Source organism: Calidris pugnax, unplaced genomic scaffold (genome assembly GCF_001431845.1).
Source record: "Calidris pugnax isolate Ruff unplaced genomic scaffold, ASM143184v1 scaffold355, whole genome shotgun sequence".
NCBI classification, from domain to species: Eukaryota; Metazoa; Chordata; class Aves; order Charadriiformes; family Scolopacidae; genus Calidris; species Calidris pugnax.
The window spans coordinates 8,305-29,254 of record NW_015091108.1 but is presented as its reverse complement, the minus strand read 5'-3'; the positions used below and the strand labels follow the sequence as shown (position 1 = coordinate 29,254).

The window sequence follows — 20,950 nt, the reverse complement described above, 5'->3', positions numbered from 1 at the left end:
GTCGATCACATCTAAGTGTACATGAGAGTTACCAAACAACCACCTTGAAAACATCCTCAATCGATGGCTTCTTCCCACTCTCCAAGCACAATATTTGTTTGGTTTATGTTTATGTAAATACAAAATACAGTTATTACTTTCCAGTTGTTTATTATTAGAAGGGATGCTTGCAGTCGTAGCTGTGGTACACATTTAAAGATGTCTTGGTATCCCATACATGAACTAGGGTCTCCAGGTAATAGTGGGCTTGGGTAACTTGATTTCTCAGTTAAATAAATCTTATGTTTTATTTGGAGGGTGCAAAGAGAATTTTCTGCGTTGCTGTTCAAAACTTTTTAGTTTTTCGCTTCATCTTTTTAAGAGAATAAATTCAGGCCTGTTTATAGTTGACATTTCAGTCCAGAAGACTACTTTTGATCCTTCTTTGGAAAGAAATAGGCCGAGCAAGAGCGGTCCTTGAGCTGTGATGCTTTCACAAGGTGGTGCTTGTGACTTTGCCCCTTGAATATCGGTGCTTTGAAGTCAGTAGATGATTTTCCTCCTGCCCCTTCGATTCCCGTGGCCTTTTGGGGAAGAAATGGGAATGGGAGGAAATCAACAAGCTCCTGTTTGGGATCACTCTGAATTTCTTCAGGATGATGCCTTATTTGCATGTATTGTTGGCACTGAGGTTATGAATTGTGCTGTGTTAAGTTTCACTCTTGAGACCAAAGACTCAAGTAGTTTATACTGTGATCTAAACAAATTTTAGAACACTGGGAATTCTAAGTCAAAGTTGGGAGTACTATGTTTTCATGCGTGTGACATGCAGGTCACACAGTTTGAAAATAAATAAAACCCAGGACGGGGTCAGCCCCAGTGCAGGCTTGTGTGTGTGTCTTAGTCATCCCAGGGAAAATGTCTTTTGTAGCCCTCAACCGATTTCCCTGAGGATGGATTGGTTATTGGTTATTTTAGGATTCATTTCAAAATGCTGGCTTTTTTTTTTTTTTGAAGGGCTTCAGGCTACACTTGTTAGAAAAACCACTTGATATTAAGCTGAAGCCTGGTGAAAATTTTTAATTTTTCCTCTCATTGTACTGGGCTGTAGTTCGTATGTTCTGATTGGCCACTAGTATTTTTTTTCTCATCCTGAAATTTCATAAGAAAGCTTCATTCATCTTGGTTTATTTTGGGGTTGGCATGTAGCGTGTTTTGATTTTTCTGTTGTGTCTCAGAAGCAAGCATCTGGCTCTGTTGAGCTGGTTTTGCTTCTCCTGGTGCTGAGGCAGGGCTAGTTCGCTGTCGTTTTTCAGAATGACTGGTCAGTGTTGAAGGAGAAGTTGTAGACACCGGAGAAGTAGATTAATTGCCTTTAGACTGTCTTTTAGAGCATCTCTCATGGAAATGCTGCTTGGCCACGTGTCTAGTCCTCCTGCCACCAGACTGGAAGGGAAGTCTCTTGCTCGGTTGTGCCGCTGTCACCTGATGTGACACTGCACCCACCCGCAGCAGAGGCAGATTTAGCTTATTAATTTATCAGGTTGTTACCTGGGGAGGAGATCTTGTAGGTACAATGATGTAGCCTCTCGTATCTCCAGTCCTTGTGAACCGTCGTCTCTTAACTCGTGTTCCCCTCAACTCTTCTTTCACTTTCCAAATGGGATCTACCTACACAGCTTGGAGGTTTAACAGAAATGCTCTGTGCAGACGAGCTGGGATTTGGTTTGCCTGGGAAAATAACTGAAGTAAAGAGAATCCTTCCAATCGATTAGGAGTCCCTGCTGCTGAGTAATAAGAGGGCTGTATTTTTTGGCAAGAATACAGAGTAATGGAGGTGGTGTTGATGTGGTACGGAGCATCCGCCCCTGCAGTGGAGAATGCAGTGCAAAGTGCTGAAACTGGTGAAAGTCATCTTGAAAATGATGCCAGGAGTGATGTTAGGTCTCCATTCAAGAGGAAGACGCTCAGGCTGGTGAAATACCTATTAGAAGTGAAAATTTATGGTAAGTGTATCTGCCTTCTTGTCTGAGCAAATGAAAACAGCTGGAACAGGTATATTTCTCTGTAAGGAAGGGAAGAGGGCAGTCTGGAGCTTGATTCTTGGATGGAACAGGGGAGATGGGGTCCAGCCCTGGTTTGCTAGAGGTGGGGCTTTGCTTTTGAGGTTTTGAAAGGCGGCGCTGAGAAGAGGAAGCGAATGAGCAAATAAACCCTGTATTTTGCCATGGAAGTAGAGGGGCACATCCCCTTAGGAGAGGCTGATGCCAGCGGATGGGCAGCGGGTAAGACAGGCTGAGAGGTGGAATGGTAGTAAGGGCTGAGCCTTGGTGAGGGTTAAACTGTGCTTAACCCATTCAGTACCCACGACAGTGTGTTTGGAGGAGAGTTTCGTAAAGCTTTAATTTATTTTATTTTATTTTATTTTTAGAAGGCATGGAGACTGCTGTGTTGATGGTTATTTTCTTGTTCAAGTGCTCCTTCATTTCTAGAAATTGCATGGGGTTTAGTTTGGGAGGGGCATGGTTTGGGTCCCCAGTGTGTGTATTTCCTGCCTAACAGATGTACTGGTTTAATTCCTTAGGCTCGTAGAAGCTGGATCAATGTGTCAGCTCCTGCTTTTACCCAAAGCCTTACTAGTTACCTCAGTGCCTTACTTTAGGCACAGTGCAATGTTTGCTTCTCATTAATGCTTGCTGTTAATTTAAAGAGCCTCTTTATTCTTTCAGATATGTTTTAATGGAGCAGGCTGCAGGTCTGGCTTACGCCTTTACCATTTCTGCTACATCCATAGCACTCAAGTTTGCATACATGCTTTAGCATCTTTGTTGAATGCAAATGTTGATTATCAGTTATGTTAGTCATAAGCTGTAAGTCATTTATCCTTCTTTTTGTTTTAATCTTGAGTTTGTTAGATACATGGACATAGATGTTTTTGTTTTGTTAATTTTCACACCACATCTTTTCTGTACTTCAGGTTGACTCCTCACTGCTCTGTGAAAACCATTAGGAAAAAGTCCTTGGGGTTAAAACCTGGGGCTCCACAGTGTTACCTGCACTTGGGGCTAGAAATTAATTTAAATGGCGACTGATCTGTCTGAAGCTGAACCCGTGCATCATAAGGCGCTTCCACTCTTAGCGGGAGCTCAGCTGATCCACACGGACAAGTTAAGTGAGGTAGGGGCTGGCCCATTCTCCAAGCTTGCTCTTGGATCAGTCCTTGACTTCCAGTCCTGTGGAAGGTTACTCGGTACTCTCTCTCCCCTGCTTGTAGGAAACTTGATTGGGAGTCTAATAAACCCTGTAGGGACTCTCCTTCCACTTCCCCTTCCCTGCTTTCCCTGAACTGTCAAAATCCTCAAATGGCCATCTCATTTAATGAGATGAAAAAAACCCAAATGTAACCGTAATATTCCTACATACGCTGCTTTGATTTACTTTAATCCCATTTCAAATGCTTTCTGATTCTTTCCTGTATCTGTACTGATTTCTGTATATTTTTCCTAGAAAGTTGAAGACGACACGATGCCGATCCGTCGCACGGTGAATTCTTCTTCCCGGGAAACTCCTCCCAAAAGCAAACCTGCTGAAGGTGAAGAGGTCAAAGCAGGTACAGTAATAGTTCTATAGTGGATTGTTAGTGTATATAGAAACAGGTGTGTATTCCAAAACTCCTCAAAAAAACCTTGCAGCCATGATTAAAACATTGCTAATGCTTAGCTTCTTGTCACAGGCTTTTCCTGGATTTTTGGGAAGTTGTATTTTGCAGCCAGTCTTTTCAGTCTGTCCTTCACATCGTGTGGCAAAGCCCTGACACCCCAGTCATGAAAATACAGCTAAATATAGTCCCTTTTAAACTTGTGCATTCTTTAGAGTAAGGGTAGAAATTGTGAAGTTTCAGTAGTGTCAGGAAGATGAGCTGAGATCAAAAGGTAGAGTTGATGAGTGGAAAAACAAAGTATTTAATTTTTTTTTCTTTCTTTTGCTGAACAAAAGGATTTTACCACAACGTGTCATAACATCTAGTCTGATATTCATGTGTCTGGTCTTAGCACTTTTACCGCGGTTTCTCAGAATGTGTCATTTCACTGTTGGTTTCACTGACTTTGTCCTCTTTGGTGTCACAAATAAATAAAGTACGTAATGAAACTCACTATTAATACACTGCATATTTTAAATACATAACGAAACTGACTATTAATACACTGCATATTTTAAATGTGTGATGCCTCCGAGGGAAAACTATGCCCAGGGACTTAGCAGGAGTGGTTAAGCTCCTTCTTGGGGAGAGAGAACCTGTCTGCTGCACAGAGCAGTCATGGGAGACAGCTCTTGATCCAAAAAGTGGGTAATGGCACTTCATACACATGGTATCTAGCAGGCAGCCCAGTCTCTAGGGCCTGTTCTCAGCTAAATATACTGGAGTTAATTTGCTTGGTGAGTTGATTTCTGACTGGATTGGATCCTGCTGGTAGAAAAGTGCTTCTGCAAATGCACGTGTGATCTAAAGCTTTGCCAAGTCTGGAGAAAATGTGTTTGAACAGTTAAAATCCTTCAGGTGCCACAGTGAGTGGTGCAGAAACAGCGGTGTTTGAAGACAAGTTGGTTGTAAACAAAGCTGCTTGTACATATCTGTCCAAATTTCTTGTAGAGATGTATGTTTTTGTACCTCTCTGAGTTAAAAACACATAAACCTCAACCTAGGGGAAAATCTTAGTGTTTCATGGCACTGATTTCCTCCTCCCTTCCCTGCCTGGGCCCCTCTGATGAGGGGTGAGTGTAACAGTAACTTCTGGAGTTAAGAGGGGGGGAATTAGTTTATTGTGAAAATGGTACATGGTGTTGTTTGAACTTATTCTGGCATTTGATGGCTGGTTCCACCTTATTGAAGCTCTTTCACTAGTTTCATTCACTGAAGTTACATTCTAATAATCTGTTTCAGTTAAATAAAAGAAATTGTCTGGTGGGAAATAATTTTTAGGGTGTTTTCTTAAGCTCTTTTTTCCCCCTCTCTGCCTTCCTGAAGAATAGAGACTAGCTTTAGGCTGTAACTTGATGCTTTTTCACATGTTTTAGATGCAGAAGCCACTTCGGAGGAGTCTGCCTCTGTTGGAGAAGAACAAGAGAATGAAACCCTGCCCGCTGCATCCACTGAAGCAGAACATCCAAAGGAACCTGAGAATGAAGTGAAGGGGGAAACAAAGGCCTCAGAAGAAACCAAAAAGGAGTAAGGCTTGCTTAGTGCTGAATTCAGGATTTTGGGTAGGATTCCAAAGGAAGTCAGGTTCTAGAGATAGAAAAAAGATGGTGGGAGAGATGGGGAAAATAGGATGAATCCCTTAAAACAGTGCTCATATTTCTCAGGAAGAAACTACCAATCAAGTGTAGCTGTTTTCTAGAAAATGCATCAGGCTGAATTTTAAGATAGAGTTTCTTTTTTTCTAATAGAAGCATCAAGATATTTTTTACATCGTTTTCAATGTCAGATGTTCTGGGCCATTTTTTGTTGATGTTGTTCTGTTTGTTGGCATGTTTTACAGTGTCTTTTGTCTTACTATTGCTTTGTATTTTTCCCAAGTGAGAAGGATCAGTCTAAGGAAAAGGAGAAGAAGGTGAAAAAGACTATTCCTGCATGGGCTACTCTTTCTGCCAGCCAGCTAGCCAGGGCACAGAAGCAGACTCAGATGGCTGCCACCTCACGTCCCAAAATGGATGCTATTTTAACTGAGGCCATCAGGGTAAGCAGGAGACAAATGTTTCTTTTGTTCATCTGTTGCAAAGCAGAATAATTTGTGCTCCTAAAATCCACAATTTCAGCTCGCTGATGGTGCAGATGACAGTGCTGTCTGTTAGCAGGGAGCTCACAGTGTCAGATGTGTCTGCTTCTGCCTGCAAGCCCATGGAGCTGCTATGTGAGTCCATGATGCTGACGAGGGGCCCTGTAGCTTATTTCTTTGTTTAGAATTTGTTTCCCTCCCTAACTACATTATTAGAAACAGCTATGATGACATAACATGGTTTTTGGCTCTCATCATTTAATTTGATGTGCCTTCTAGCCACGTTTAACTTGATTTACCTTGATTAATCCATGTATTTTTTACGTGTTTTTTTCAGCACTAACTTGCTCTAATTCAGGACAGAAGGATATACTGTAAACTAGTGTTCCAGAGGGGTGTGGGTCTTGGTTTCCTGTATCCTCCTGGTTGTAAGAGCAGCCCTGTGCTGTTGTAGCTGCGCTGCAGCGCTGCTGCTCTCCCCTCCGGACTTCCTTCACGCACTTTGCTTTCACAGGAAACCTGGACTCCACCAGCCTTAGCTGCAAGATGGCCTTTCCAGCTGCTACATCTTCAAAATCATGAACTTCAACTTAGGTTTTCTACTAGTTTACTAATGTGAATCCTCCAGCTTCTTCAAAAAAAATAATAATTGGCAACTTCTTCTGACTTAATGATTACTCTGACATTAGTAAAATGACTTACCGGGTGTGTAGTGTTGGTTTGCCAGAAGGTGACTGTATTTTGTAGCAGTGTTTAAGCTGTTATATGTAAGTAGTTGAGAACAGGGGAGCAGGTGATACGCACTCACTGTGCTGCTTTTGTGTTGTCTGCTCCTCAGCTGCTCTGAAGGGGAAAGTGAAGTATTTTCTTAGTCATATTTTAGACTCAGCCCTGGCATCCGATGTGCTGGCCTGTATGTATGGATTCAGCCTCTGTTCTTCCAGCCCCACGGGAAGACAATTTCACTGCAGGTGGTTTCTACTAATTTTTTGCTTCTCTTTCAGGCGTGCTTTCAAAAGAGCGGTGCGTCGGTCGTTGCAATACGTAAATACATCATCCACAAGTACCCCTCCCTGGAGCTCGAGAGGAGAGGCTATCTCCTGAAGCAAGCACTGAAAAGGGAGCTGGAGAGAGGGCTCATTAGACAGGTAAGAGTCACTCTGTGGAGCAGCAGTGGATGTGGTTTTACTGAGTTACGCAGGAGTTTCTTAAACTTTGTTAGCAGGTCTTTTGGGTGATCGTGTTCTGTCTCGTGGAGGTTAGTCAACCTCTGTCTCCACTTTGTTAGACGCTGCCAGAATTTCAGCAGTCTTCTGTCAATCAGATACTTTGCACGGGTCTCTATTGTGCAATTTATGACCGTTTCTCAGTGTTGTGTCATACAGCATTTCAGCAGCGTGTCTTCAAACCGCATCCAGCAACGTCACTTCTATGGCAGCATGTTTCCTTTAACGCTGTAATTAAGCCTGTGATATCTGTTGGGATCCCCCAGGCAGGACAGTCTTATTAATGTCTGGCTGTGGTTTCTGATTTATTGAGGTTTCAGTGGATTCAAATCAGGCTTCTACCATCACAGCCCATTGCCAGGGTGGTGACAGTGCATGCAAAATCTGCCTAATGGTGCCAGTTACTCTCTTTCAGGTTGTTATTATTCAGAGTTATTTTGCTAAAGACTGAAGTGGACTTTCTTTTGGACTAGGTGAAAGGAAAGGGAGCTTCAGGGAGCTTTGTGGTGGTGTCTAGCGCAGGAAAAACTGTTCCAAAAGCCAGAGACAAAAAGGTAAGATGGATAATCTTAAATAATTTAATACTTTTTTTAATAATACTCTGAAAAATCTTGCACTGAAACACATGTATCTCATGAAATGCAGCCTAACTTCAACCCAAACAGTATTCTCCTCCTTGCTGTACTTCTCCTCCCCAACTACGTTAATTAAAACACCCATTCCACTAAAGTCAGAATCAGATAGCTAGTACGAGAAATTAAATCCAAGTAGGATAATCAAAATCTTAGTTTTAGAAATGTTTACATTAAACCTCTAGGCTTTGGTTCAGAGGCAGAAAACTGAATGACCATGAAACCCCTCTTGTGTCTTTACCTGGTAGAGAGAGGTGCCTCTCGGGCATTGTAAGAAAGCTTTGTGCTGCTGCTGTTTCTATTGTATCTCTCATGTGGATAAATGGAAGAGTTCAGTCTTCAGGACTGTTGGATGAACATTTTTCCATCAGCTGTGAGGGCAGAGGGAGGAAGAAGAAAATGTCCTAAGGCTTCTGGAAGCAAGCTGCTGGTGTTGGGTGTATATTGTTCTGAGGCTGTAAAATGGGATGTATTGGGGGTTTTTTGAGCCTAGTCCTCACAATCAGTGGTGGTTCCAGCACTGCTCTTCTCCTCTCCCCGCTGCCCTGAGTGTATGAAACACATTTCCAACACTGCAGTAACAAAATGCTTACCTGGGACTGCTGATCCCCTTGCAGCTTAGATGGGTGAACCTAGAGGGTATTGTAACGCCTTGGTGCTTGTCTCTTGGCTGCTGGGGACACCAAAAGTCCTAAAACTGAAGGAAAGAGCGACACGCTTGGTACTAGGCCACCGAAGGAAACTAATTGCAGTGTAACTTCTTTTTAAATAGAGCTCACTGGCTCCCTGAGAAGTTTGAGCAAGGCACCTGATGACTGCTGACACATCACTTTTCTTGTCTGCAGCGTATCGGAGTCTTTGTTCCTGGTTACTTTCTCTGTGGTGCAGCGAAACAAATAGCTTGCTTTTGTTTTGGGTGAATTCAGCTGGCAGCAGAGCAGCTGTCTGGGTGAGCAGCACCCTCACCCGTCTGACCGTTTGCAAAGCTGCAGTTCAGCATCAAAATCATGAAACTTCAGCACGTTTCCCCACTCTTCTCTGTATAAAGAACAGGACTGGTTTTTTCCTAATCATCTCCCTCCTCATAGTAACAAAGGGATGGAGGAAAATTCAGAAGGGAGCGTTGGCTTCAATCAAGGTTTTGCTCTGTCATCTGGAAATAAAATGCACTTCTGTTTAGCTGTTCAGTTTTGGGAAGATTTGACCTGTGTAAACAGGTCTTGCCTTTGGTTTTTATGTTTCATGTCAGCATGAATCATTTTCACCTGTCTCATTGAAGGGTAGAACAGGAGAATGTCTATAGAAAGAGGAAGGAAACCATTAGAAATACAGATATTGTTTAAATACTCAGCAATTTGTATTTGTAAAACTTTCCTAAGACTCCTATGAAAATTGCAATCAAATTTGGTTGCAAGATTTTGCTTAAACTGCTAAACTTCTAAAGTTGTTAATTTTAAGAGCTGCCTTACACAACTGATTTTCCAAATCTATGGCCAGTGTCAGGAGCACTTCTCCCCATCTGTGTTCAGAAAACCGAGAGTGATGTATAAAAGTGTGTGTGTGTTTCAGAAAAGCACTTCCGCTCTGACTGCAGAGCATCAAGTCAAGCTGGAAGACGTCCTGCCGCTGGCCTTCACCCGCCTGTGTGAGCCGAAGGAAGCTTCTTACAGCCTGATCAAGAAATACGTGTCTCAGTATTACCCCAAACTCAAAGTAGATATAAGGTAGGTGCAGGAGGGTAACGCTTTTGAGTTGTGGAGGAGCAGTGAAATGCAGCCTTCCTCTGGCTTTGCCTCCCTTCGCGGCGATGCGGTTGAGTGTTTCAGCAGGCAGGTGGTGCTCTGCCTTGCGGAGCCTGCAGGAAAGCTGGAGGAAAAGCCCTGCCTTTCTCTGCATCCCTCCACACCCAATCTTTGTTCCTGACACCGGCATCAGCACAGATCTACGCTCTTAACCAAACCCAGATCCCTTTAGCTGGGTGGATGTGGAGGTCCCTCCTTGGGATCTTGGTTCTGGATGCTTTAACTGGCATCTCTAAGGAATCCTTAATACACCTTTACAGGAATCTTTAAGTTTGCCCATACGGAGCAGGGTCGGGGCTTGGGGAGGAAGCAAATCTAGGAAAACCCTGTGCGTCACCTCTTCCAGGGGCTTGTTCTCAGTCCCTTGTTTGTCTGTGAGCTGACTGACTCATTGCCCATCGAGTCCAAATGCGCTTTTTCAAAATGAGTAAACCCTTCCAAGTGCAGCTCGTCTGTTTCTGGATACGCAGAGGCACCGAGAGAGCACTGCAGCTGAATTTCCGCTAACGTACATTGTTCTTCTCCTGTAATCAGCACTTGCTGACAGATCTCCATTTAAAATGTCTCTATGTAGGCAGATACCACTTGTAAGTACCGCTCTGCTCACACTCTGCATAAAGCGTTGTTTTCTCTGTTTGTTTTTTAAGCTGTCAGTGCGTGTCAGTAAAGCTTTTATCCTCCTGTGTTTCAGACCCCAGCTGTTGAAGAATGCCCTGCAGAGAGCTGTAGACAAGGGCCAGTTAGAGCAGATCACAGGGAAGGGAGCGTCTGGGACATTCCAGGTCAGAACCAGAGTTCATCTTGTTTTGTTGACCGTACCAACCACAAACCTTGGAGATAAGTTAGCGTGCCCTCCGCCCCCCTGGTTTTATTTGGTACACCTTTCTTTAGCAGCCTGTCCTAATCAGGAATTGTCAAACCGTGAAGCAATAGGACTTTTATCCTCCTCTTGGTCTACGTTTCTGGAGCAGCCCCCCTTGCCTGCCTTGCTTAGCGTGCTCCACATGCTGCTTCAGCTCTGACTCACCAGCACAGTAGGGGAGCTGGTGGGGAAGCGTTCCTCTCCAGCACTGATTCCCAGGGCAGCAGGTACCCCAGATGCCTGCGACGTCTTTTCCTTGTGTCTAAGCCACAGAAGTCTCTTGGGCACATTTGGTCTGTGGGATGGAGAAAGATCTGATTTATTTCCTTCCCTGAGCGATAGGCCTTTAGATTCCCACATCCTTGCGGTGGTTTTGGGGACTAGGACAATGTGTTACGGATAAAAAGCACTCCAGGCCAGTTGAGTGAATAGGCCTCTCCTCCCAATTAAAGCTGGGAGAGCAGCGTTCCCTGTGCAGTGTTTTAATATAAAATATCTGTGCTAATGCAGGAGCGCCGACCCACCTGGTGCAGAGGAGCTTGTCCTGACCTGGTTTGGGAGAATTTTGTCTTGATGCTTTTCTCTTCCTCCTTGGAAAATAGCTGAAGAAATCAGGGGAGAAGCCCCTGCTGGGTGGGACTCTGATGGAAGACGCCATCCTGTCTGCTATTGCGGCCATGAACGAACCGAAGACCTGCTCGACCACAGCCCTGAAGAAGTATATCCTGGAAAACCACCCAGGGACCAACTCCAACTTCCAGGGTAAAGTACTGATCTGTGTAACGCTTCTCTTTTACATGCTGAAGGAGAGTCCTGCAGCTGCAGATGTGTCTCTGCAGCACCTTTAAACTGCTCCATTGAGCTCGCTGGGGAAGAGACAGCTGCGCAGCGCTTTGTGCTGCAGAGATGCTCAGTGTTTTTAATTCCCATTAGTTCCTTTCAAGCCCGACAAAGGCCGGTTTCCGAGACATAATACATGTTTCTCTTGCCGATAGCACGTTCCCAGGAAGGGGGAATAGCATTCAAGCAGTTTATTGTTCTTAAATCACCAAGCTGATTTGATCTGTCTCTATTTTGAAAGGCGACGGCTTGGCATAAACGCAGTTCCTAGTTGCTTTTTTATTTAGAGAAGTTGCATAGTGTAACTTTTCAAAAAAATTCACTCTTGCTGTTTTGTTTGAGGTCCTTCTTTGGCTCTGATTTTAAAAGGTCAAGCAAGTGAGTAGAGAAACTAATCCTGTTATATTTGGAAAGAGATTTGGCATGTCTTTGTTCCCAGGAATGACATTAATGGCTGTTTTGACTTTTGCATTAGCAGAAGAGACTTTAAAGCAGATTTTTTCTAGTGGCTTATTTGCATTATTTGCTCTGAGCCTCCATGCAGCTGTTTAACCGAGGTCATTTGAAGCAGGCTGAGCTTGCAGCCATCTCTACTGGAGTCGGGCCTAAAAGTAGATCAGTTTGTCACTGTGGTTTCAAGGTGCTGGTGCCAGGACGTGGGGCTGGAGAGGAGACTGCAAATCCTATGCTCTTCACCTGGAGCCGCACCACGGCGCCAGCGCGGCTGTGATTTGGGACTCACCAACAGAGCAGCACAGGTTCCCTCCCTCAGTGTGGGCTGAAGAAGTTGCCTGAGGCCTTCTGCCAATTAGAGGCTAATGTCAAGTGTGACTTCTTCATCTTGGGGCAGGGAAGAGAGTTTCCAAGCTTCCTGAGCCTTTGCATAATTTATTTTCAGGACCACTGGAAATTGCCCTGGTCCTTCGAGACCTGTGTTCAGCCAGCTTCCAGGGCTTGTCACAGTCTTGCACGTCAGATAAGGAAATTTCAGCTTGCAATCTGTTGTTTTCTTTCTCCTGCCATTGCATAAAAGGAATTTTGATGATCTCTGCTCTGTTTTAAGGGCAACCGGAGGGAGAATCTGGTGAGATATAAAAGCAGGGTATGCACAGCAGAGCCTCATACTTCTAACGACTTGACTAGAGTCAAATCCTTTACGTGCTGCTGTTGATCTTTGGTGCCCGGGGTAAAAATGGCTTGATGTTTTATGTGTTGCTCCTATTCATAAAAGTGTGGGGCTTTTAAAGAATTCTTTGGGCCCCCCACCACAAAAAAAGACATCAAGGTGCTGGAGTGGGTCCAGAGAAGGGTGATGAAGCTGGTGAGGGGTCTGGAGCACGAGTCTTGTGAGGAGAGGCTGAGGGAGCTGGGGGTGTTCAGCCTGGAGAAAAGGAGGCTGAGGGGAGACCTTCTCACTCTCTCCAACTCCCTGAAAGGAGGGTGTAGCCAGGGGGGGTCGGTCTCTTCTCCCAAGGAACAGGCGATGGGACAAGAGGAAATGGCCTCAAGTTGCACCAGGGAAGGTTCAGATTGGAGATTAGGAACAATTTTTACACTGAGGGAGTTATGAAGCCTTGGAATGGGCTGCCCAGGGAAGTGGTTGAGGCCCCATCCCTGGAGGGATTTAAAAGCCAGGTCGACCTAGTGCTTAGAGACATGGTTTGGTGATGGTTTTTATCAGAGTGAGGTTGATGGTTGGACTAGATGATCTGAAAGGTCCCTTCCACTCCAGACAATTCTATGATTCTTGAACTGTGATGATTCTAATGTTGCAACACTGGTAATTTAATGGGTACTATCAACTCAATTAGCTCTGCCATTCTAATTAAGACATTTTGGCAGAGGTAGCCTGTCTCTGGTGAGGCTGGTGAGAGTATGGCACTGTCCCAAGCGGTTGTCTTGATGTGAAATGTCAGTTCTAGATCAAAGCCCGTTTCAGGACTGTTGGATAAAGGGGTTGGAGAGAACACCTTTGCATTAATTGTGCAGAACAGATTGAGCAGACAGTCCGTCAGTTCTAGATCAAAGCCCGTTTCAGGAGTGTTGGGTAAGTGGTTGGAGTGAACACCTTTGCATTAATCGTGCAGAACAGATTGAGCAGACAGTCCAGCCAGTGTGTTTCTTTGGTTTTTTCTCCTTCTGTTTCTCAAGTGAACCTCTTTGGAACGTGCTTGAGGGCAGGCCTTGCTTTTCCCTTGGTTTGGAGGCAGCGAGCTACATGTGCAAATGGTCCCTCTAATTCCAGCTGAGAATGGTTTTGAACTGACTAAACAACTTCAGCCCTTTGCCAGAGACAAAGATCCCCTGTACTTGCACAGTTTGGTTTACAATTCTGACAGAGTGCACAATGGAACAGACGACTGAAATATAAAGTGCATTTGTCATATTTCTAGACCAAAACTTTTCCCTTTATATAAAAAAATATACTGAAAAAAAAAAGACCACAAAAACCCAAACAAACAAACCACAGAACAGAGAAGGATGTACCACATAGGAAATTTAGAACATGAGGAGGGGGGGCAAAAACAGGGTAAAGACTTGTTTTAAAAAACACTTCAGAGAACAGGCTGGAGAAAGCTGAGACTTGGGTTAAATCTGTACAGTAGTAGTTACATGGAGGTGTTGAACGCGTTTATAAGGGAGGATCCCTTGATCGTGACATCAATAACTGTTCTTGACTCCTTCCTTTGGAGCGTTTAAGGCCATACTGGCTCAGTCTTGAGGAATAAACACTTCTGTTATGGTTTGAGAAACCCATGACAATTTATTATTGTTTAGACAATTATTCTCTCACCCGATGACAACTTCCTACCTGGGAAGGGGAATCGGGGAAAACAAGGAAACAAAAGGGTTGAAATATGAATAGATTTAATACGGGTTTAGACAATTATTCTCTCACCCGATGACACCTTCCTACCTGGGAAGGGGAATCGGGGAAAACAAGGAAACAAAAGGGTTGAAATATGAATAGATTTAATACGGTAAATAATTAAACTATTAGGACTAAACTAATAGGACTAAATAATTAACAATAATACTAAGGAACCTGTATTGATCCCAATACCAATATAAAATACAAAAGGAGTACCCCCGGCCCGTTCCCCAGCAGAAGCTGTGCCCTCCCAGCAGGGACAGCCCGTGTGAGACGCTGTGGGTGCTGCAGCTTTGGGAGGAAGGGAAGGGCTCAGGGCCCTGGCACCGAGGCAAGGAGATGCCACCACTGGCATCAAGGGAGAGAGAGAATTCCTCAGCAAACTTTCCAATTTATATTGAATGTGGTGTTCATGGCATGAACTAATCCTGTTGGCAGCTTGGGTCTCGCTCCTCCTCATCCCTGCACCTGGTGAGGCTTGAAAACATCAAGATCTTGAATCCCATCATCCCAGAGCTGGCTATAAAATAAATATTTGCATGAATTCAGACTATAGACTTCTAAAAGTGCAGCTTTCCCAAGAATTAGAATAGAAATCAGTCCTCTGTTGCTCAAACAAGGACAACTTGTGTCGTCTTTCTGAAAATTAGGTCCTCTGTTGCTCAAACAAGGACAACTTGTATCTTCTTTCTGAAATTATCTGCGAGAGGATTTCCCTCTAAATAAGACATACTGAAACTTGTAAATGCAGTGATCTGCCTGGGTCCTACACACAGCAGCTGCTCTTTGGGTGCAGAAAGAAGCTCGTGGTGATGCTTTCACGAATCTCAGCCCTCCAGTGCTGTTCCATTCCTCTGCAGGTGTCCTGGGCAAAGGAGACTCCATCCTGACTCCCCAGCTCTGATTTCAGAGGGCAGTAGGCTTAGACAAGTGGATAAAGAAAGTAACACAACCTTTCTCTGATTTAATTATTATTTTTTTTTCACAGTGCACCTACTAAAGAAAACCCTGCAGAAATGTGAGAAGAATGGCTGGATGGAGCAAATTTCTGGAAAGGGCTTCAGTGGAACCTTTCAGCTTTGCTTCCCTTATTACCCAAGGTAAAGAGCTTGGCTGTAAAACGATGTCCAAGATCAATGCTGCGTAGATCAGCTGGACAGGAGTGGGCCTGTGAACTTCAGAGCTGCCATTTACAGGGAAGTTTGTGGGGGTTTAGTAACTGATGAGCCACAACATCGTCACCCATCCTGGCTCTAGGTAATGACATTCCTCGGGTGTCTGACTGTGCGTGGACATAAAGCTGACTTCATTAGCAAGGGAGGCTTTTAAGGGCAATAAAAATATTGGGATGGATAGTCTCAGATACACCATCGTGATGGTTTTTTTGCAGGATGGGGGCTATTTAGGTGTTCCCATGCTAAAACAAACTCACACGAGCAGGTAGTGTGGTCATGCTCTTAATGCAAGGATGCTCCTAACGAGTAGGACCCAGCTGTTGGCCTTTCCTAATGCTGCTGTGGAGAGGAGGTGGGCGGGGGGAAGATGACCTAGATTAGCTGCTGTGAGGCTAGAACAGCCTTTCATCTCCTGCTGTGAGCATATATTGTGCTGGGCCATGCAGAGCCCAGGGATGGTGACTTAGTGTCCCAGGAAGAGCCAAATGGCAGCACAGTCATTAAAGTCTCAGCTTCCCACCTTCCTTTATTGCATTTGTGCAAAGTCCTTGGTGGCTCCAGCCTGCATTGAAGCCTGATCTTGTCCCTTTGTTATCTGCCTCCCTGTGCTTGCACAGAAGGAGCAATGAGGAAGAGAAGTGGAGAAAGGACAGCTTAGGGATGGGGCATTCCTGGTGACTTACAAGCTGTCACACTTCTGCCATCGCAGAGACTAAATAGCATTGGGTTTAGACAGCGAACCCGGGAGTTGGGGGTAGTTTCTGGATAAGACTCAGAGCTGTAACCTTGCAGGTGGATGGTGACTTACAAGCTGTCACACTTCTGCCACCGCAGAGACTAAATAGCATTGGGTTCAGACAGCGAACCCAGGAGTCAGGGGGGTGTTTCTGGATGAGGCTCCAAGCTGTAACCTTGCAGGTGGGTGAGTGGTGGTGCCTGGTAAGAGCCAGGGATACCCAGGGCTTGCTGACACCTTCAAAGTCAGTCACACTCTGACCAGAATCATCTTGTAGCCCAGATGTGCTCTACCCAGAGAAGCAGCAGGATGAGGACTCCGAGGAATCTGATGAGGAAGAGGACGAGTCCGAGGAGGAAGAAGAATCTGAAGAGGAAGAGTCTGAGGAGGAAGAGCCACCACCAAAGAAGAGGTATGGCAGCATGAGAGATAAATTGGCTCCTTTGGATGAAATAAAAGTGACTGTCAGAGCTGTAGAGTGCCTGGGTTTGCCTCTTGGTGTGGTTGTTTATCCACAAGGCTGTTGCTCAGGAGGCGTTGGAAGAAGTTGCTTCTAATTATGGTTGAACTTCTGGGGCATGGTCAGGACTGGGATTTCTCCAGGATGTGTGAGGTCTGTAGAAGCAATGCCTGGAGATACTGATCTTCCCTGTTCCCTAATTCGAAGCAAACTTTTTGTTCCTCCAGGGATGGGGCTTTTCCTCATCTGGAGGGGTTGGACAGGGCTTTGAGCAACCTGCTCTGGTGGGAGGTGTCCCTGCCCAGGGCAGGGGGTTTGGAATTAGATGATCTTTAAGGTCCCTTCCAACCCAAACCATTCTGTGATTCTATGAGAGGACAGCCTGTATTTATTCTTTGTATTGCCTTTAGTCTCCCATGTGCCTTTTGTGCTTTACCACAGTGTGATGTTTCACATGGGACTCTTTGTATTTATTAAATGTTTCCTTAGGAAAACTTTTCCCTACAGAAGTATTTGCCGTTCTGTAGCCAGGCATGAAACCTGCCCTACTCAGAATGTGGATTTAAGACAAGTGGTGTTCATTAAGTAATAAATACCCATTTAGAGAGGGGAGAGAGTGCTGAGGTCTCTAATTGTTCTGACAATTGACTTTGATTCCTTGTTGTTATCTGTGCATTTATATGGCTAAGGAAGGAGCTCCAAACCTCAGCAGATCACCCAGGGGGTTGAGAAGTGCTTAGAGTGGTGAGATCCACCAGAGGAGTTCTTGCTCTTTGGGATTTAGCTAATGAAGTGGCTGCTGCGGAAAGGCACATCCGTGGAGAAGAACAAGGATGCCAAGATCTGCTTCGTTTATGCAAATTGACGCCAGCAGCTCTGCTCTGGGTGGTGTTTGTGCCTCCACTGAGATCTTGTGCTGTCTCTCTCTCTCTCTCTGACAGGATGCAGAAGAGGCCGCCTCCGAAATCCCGGAGCAGGGCCCCTCCGATGAAGCGAAGGGAATCCAAACCCAAGCCAAGAAAAACCCCCGCAGCCCATCGGGGGAAAGCAAAGCCCCCTCCCAAGGTCAAAACCCCCGCAAAGAAAGCCAAACCAGCAGCCTCGGCCATCAAGAAACCCTCTGGTGGCAGCTCTTCCAAGAAACCAGGAGCCGGCGGGAGGAAGGAAGTGAAACCCTCTGCCATGGGCAAAGCCACCATGAGGAAATCTCTCCGGGCAAAAAAGTAAAATTTTTCCACTGTCAGGGAATCCCATGGTCAAACCCACAATCTTGTTTTATAAGTCAACGTGCATTTGTATTTTAGTTCTGATGCTTAAACACTTCTTTTAATTTTTTTTTTTTTTTTTTCTTGAATGATGGGGGGGAAAAAAAAAAAAAGCTGAAAACTAAGTCAAACCAACCCGAGCATCTGTTAGATCCCGATGCTGTGCCTCATGTCTGCCCCTCCCCTGGAACAAGTCAGCTTTAGTTTCTGCAATAATTTTAGGACTTTTCTAGAACGTATATAATCTGTACATTTTACGGTGTTCCTCTTGGGTTTTCGGGGGGGAGGGTTGGCTTTAAAAAAAAAAAAAAAAAAAAAGAAAGAAAAATTCTTCAAAGAAGATCTTTATATCTTTAGACAGCAGGAACGGGATGATTGGGGGAATGTGATTCTTAAGGAGAAGGTACAACGGCGGAAGAGTCCTCCCTAGATCCCCTGCATGACGAGGTCCTTAACGCTTCTGTGAGGAAGCGGTGTAAATACAGCACTTGCACTGAGTCCTGGAGGGGCTTCTTTCTGCTCAGCCACGGCCCGAGCTTCGTTTTGAGGGTGAGTCTCCAGAGCTTGGGCTGCAGCGGCCGCTGTCGGTCTGACGCCGGAGGGAGGCTCCGGACAGGGGAGTTCTGGGTTAAGGCGGGTGATTTGAGTTAGTGTTTCCACACCACATCTGTTACCTTCCAACCAAAATACGTAAAAGTCTTCTCGGAATCCAACTTTCAAACGTTTTTAAAGAGATGAAGAGCCTGAGTTTTGTCACCTCTTGTTTACCCCTTTTTTTAAAAGAGAAGTTGGAGAGTTATACGATTGCTAATGTAGAGATGTTGATAAGTGAAGAACATGCAGTTTGCTAAAATAAAGTGAAACTAGATTCCAGGGCTGCTTTGTGTGTCCTTTGTCGTCCTCACCACAGCTTTCTCCTCCTGGAAATGAGGTCGGACTAGATGACCTTTGGAGGTCCCTTCTGGCCTGGGCAATTCTATGATTCTATTCTATGAAATGTAGAGAGGAGGAAATTGCAGTTGCTGTGGATCACTGCAGAGGCAAATCTCTGTTAAAAGTACATTTTTGGCATGAAAGATGGGGGCTATTTTATCCTGAGCACCTGCAGGGCGCTATCTTGGACAGATTTGTGCCCTTTCTCTTCCCTGGTTTCTCTGGAGACCAAGTTGAGAGAGGAGAAAGCTCTGGTTGAACCTCTTGCTGCTCCTCTTCTCCCTCTGCCCCCCGGCAGTGGCCAGTGGGGACAGAAAAAGACCATCTGAGATCTTTCCCCCCCTGACTCTGCCCACCTCTCCCAGAGCAGCACCCACCTCCCAGACCCTCCGCACGACGTCCCTGGCTCTCCCTCAGCAATTCCCTCTCTCCTTGGTGATCCCAATGTGACCTGATGGTCTTTTCACTTAACGCCTTTTCGGAAAGCTCTGCACATTCCATGCTGAGAGGAGTTGGAAGTTCCTCTAGAAATAACCTGGGAAAAGGAGAAAATAGCCTGATTGAATTTATTCTTTTCGGTTGCCGTCCCAGTGGGCTCCCTCCAAGAACTGGGAGTTGCAAAAGTTCTTCTAGAAATGCCCTGAATTGTTCCCGGCTCCGTAAGGAGGGTGCAAACAGCAGGTTAACAAAAATCCCAGCTAATACGGAGCTGGGAGAGTGAAAGCCCCAATCAGAGAAATCCACAGGGATGTAAAGCAATTAGAAACGTAAGTTAATGGCTCTTTCTTAGGGCTACTTGTACCCAAACAGGGGGGTTTGTTGGCATTTTCCTCCCCTACAGTGAGCCAAATCTGAGCTTTTCTCAGCGCTAGGATATTCATGGGACTGAGGAGTCCTCGCCCAGCTGTGGGATGTTTTCCAACCTCCCTCTTCCCAGTAACATTCCCCCAACAGACCCCCACGGATACTGGTTGAACACTGCTCTGCATGATATTTGTATTTTCCCCCCGTGAGCATGGGTTAATTTGGCTGCGGGGCAGCTGGAAGTCAGAGCGTTGGGCTAAAAACAGCCCTTATCCCTTGGTCGTCGCCAAAACTCTTTCTGGTTGTGGTTTTAATTGCTAATTAAGTGATTTCTCATCACCCTGCCAAAACAAAAAATAAAAATAAAAGCTGTAGGTCTGGTTGTGTTTAATCCAAAGGGTCAGTCCTCGCCTCTGGGAGCAGCAACTGGGATTGAACGGGAAAACCTCCATCCCTTGGCGGCTCCACCGCTCGCTCTTCTCCCGTCTCCGCTTCCTGGCCAGACCAGGCTCCGGTTTTGTTATTTCTTCAGCCCCATCTGTCCTGGGTTTTTATTTTTTTCTTTTCTTTTTTTTTTTCCCTGCCGTTTCTACGCTATCGATTCTTCCGGGGCATCTTGCAGCATCTCGAAGCAGCCGGCGCTGGCGGCAGCCCAGGGTTTGGACAGACCCTTTTCCTCGCACCCTTGGGAGCACCGGGGAGTTTTGGATGCACCTTGGAAACCCCTTTTTTTCCCCAAACCCTTCCTTCCCCTTCCCAGGAGGCGAGCGCATCCCTGGGGCCGGGGGCAGCTTGCGCTTCACCCCCGTGGATGGAACTGGGGGATTTTGGGGATCTGAAGCTGTGGGTTTTTGCAGCGAGGTGGGAGCCATCCCTCTCTATTTTATTCCGGTGGGCAGAACTCCCCGGGGAATTCAGAAATCGGGGTGAAGAGGGGTTTGAGGCTGGGGGCAGGGGGGTGGCGAGCGAGCGAGCGACCACGTGTGTTAGAAATCGCTTCTCCGCTGGGCACGCTGTAGGAGAGAAGAGAGGGGGAAAAAAAAAAAATAATAATAGAGAGAGAGAGAAAAAAATCAGTTGCAGCCGCGTTTTCTCCAAAGCCCGAGCCTTTCTCTCGCCGTCGCTTCCAAGAAACGGAGAAAACCGGGGAGGCAAATTGCAGTGATTCATCGCCCGGGCTGATCGGAGGCAGGAAATGGGAGTTTGTCGCCTGCCCCGTGCCCGGCGTGGGCTCGGGCTGGCCACGGCCCGGCTGGCGACCAGGCCCTGACGCCCACGGGCCCAGCGTCCCCGCGGGAGCCGCCGGAGGAGCCGCCCGGGGAAGGAAAAAAAACAACCGGCCGAGGCCCGGAGAGACGCAACCCCCGTTTTTCGCCTGCGTTTCACCGGAGTCATCCGAGAGAGATGCCCGTGAGCTGAGGGGGGGGCCCAGCGGGATGGCGGGGGGGTCCCTGGGGATGCTCGGTGTCTGGGTGTCGCACGCCACCCACCCCTTTCCCTCCCCTTTTTGTCCCCCCCCCAAATTTGGGGGTCAGCATCCCTCCCTTGGGGACCTCCCGGTGGGGCTGGGGGGGGGGGTGGCCTTTG

At 46.0% G+C, this 20,950-nt stretch overlaps 1 protein-coding gene across 1 annotated transcript; it reads left to right on the top strand.

Annotated features, from left to right (window-relative positions):
* Positions 1 to 2,918: 2,918 nt before the first annotated feature.
* Positions 2,919 to 18,499, top strand: HP1BP3 (heterochromatin protein 1, binding protein 3). The gene is made up of 12 exons (XM_014958029.1): positions 2,919 to 3,156; positions 3,487 to 3,589; positions 5,056 to 5,206; positions 5,558 to 5,717; positions 6,761 to 6,904; positions 7,456 to 7,536; positions 9,184 to 9,338; positions 10,108 to 10,198; positions 10,881 to 11,040; positions 14,979 to 15,090; positions 16,179 to 16,313; positions 17,303 to 18,499. Exons 1-12 carry the CDS (start codon positions 3,061 to 3,063, stop codon positions 17,586 to 17,588), a joined length of 1,674 nt encoding a protein of 557 aa, XP_014813515.1. The 5' UTR covers positions 2,919 to 3,060; the 3' UTR covers positions 17,589 to 18,499.
* The last annotated feature ends 2,451 nt before the right edge of the window (positions 18,500 to 20,950 follow it).

What these genes read in the sequence shown, in the direction of transcription:
- HP1BP3 (XM_014958029.1), top strand. Translation starts at nt 3,061, where the DNA reads ATGGCGACTGATCTGTCTGAAGCTGAACCCGTGCATCATAAGGCGCTT. An exon ending in AGAGAGGGCTCATTAGACAG is followed by an intron (nt 6,905 to 7,455) that starts GTAAGAGTCACT and finishes CTTTTGGACTAG; the next exon opens with GTGAAAGGAAAGGGAGCTTC. An exon ending in GAGCCACCACCAAAGAAGAG is followed by an intron (nt 16,314 to 17,302) that starts GTATGGCAGCAT and finishes TCTCTCTGACAG; the next exon opens with GATGCAGAAGAGGCCGCCTC.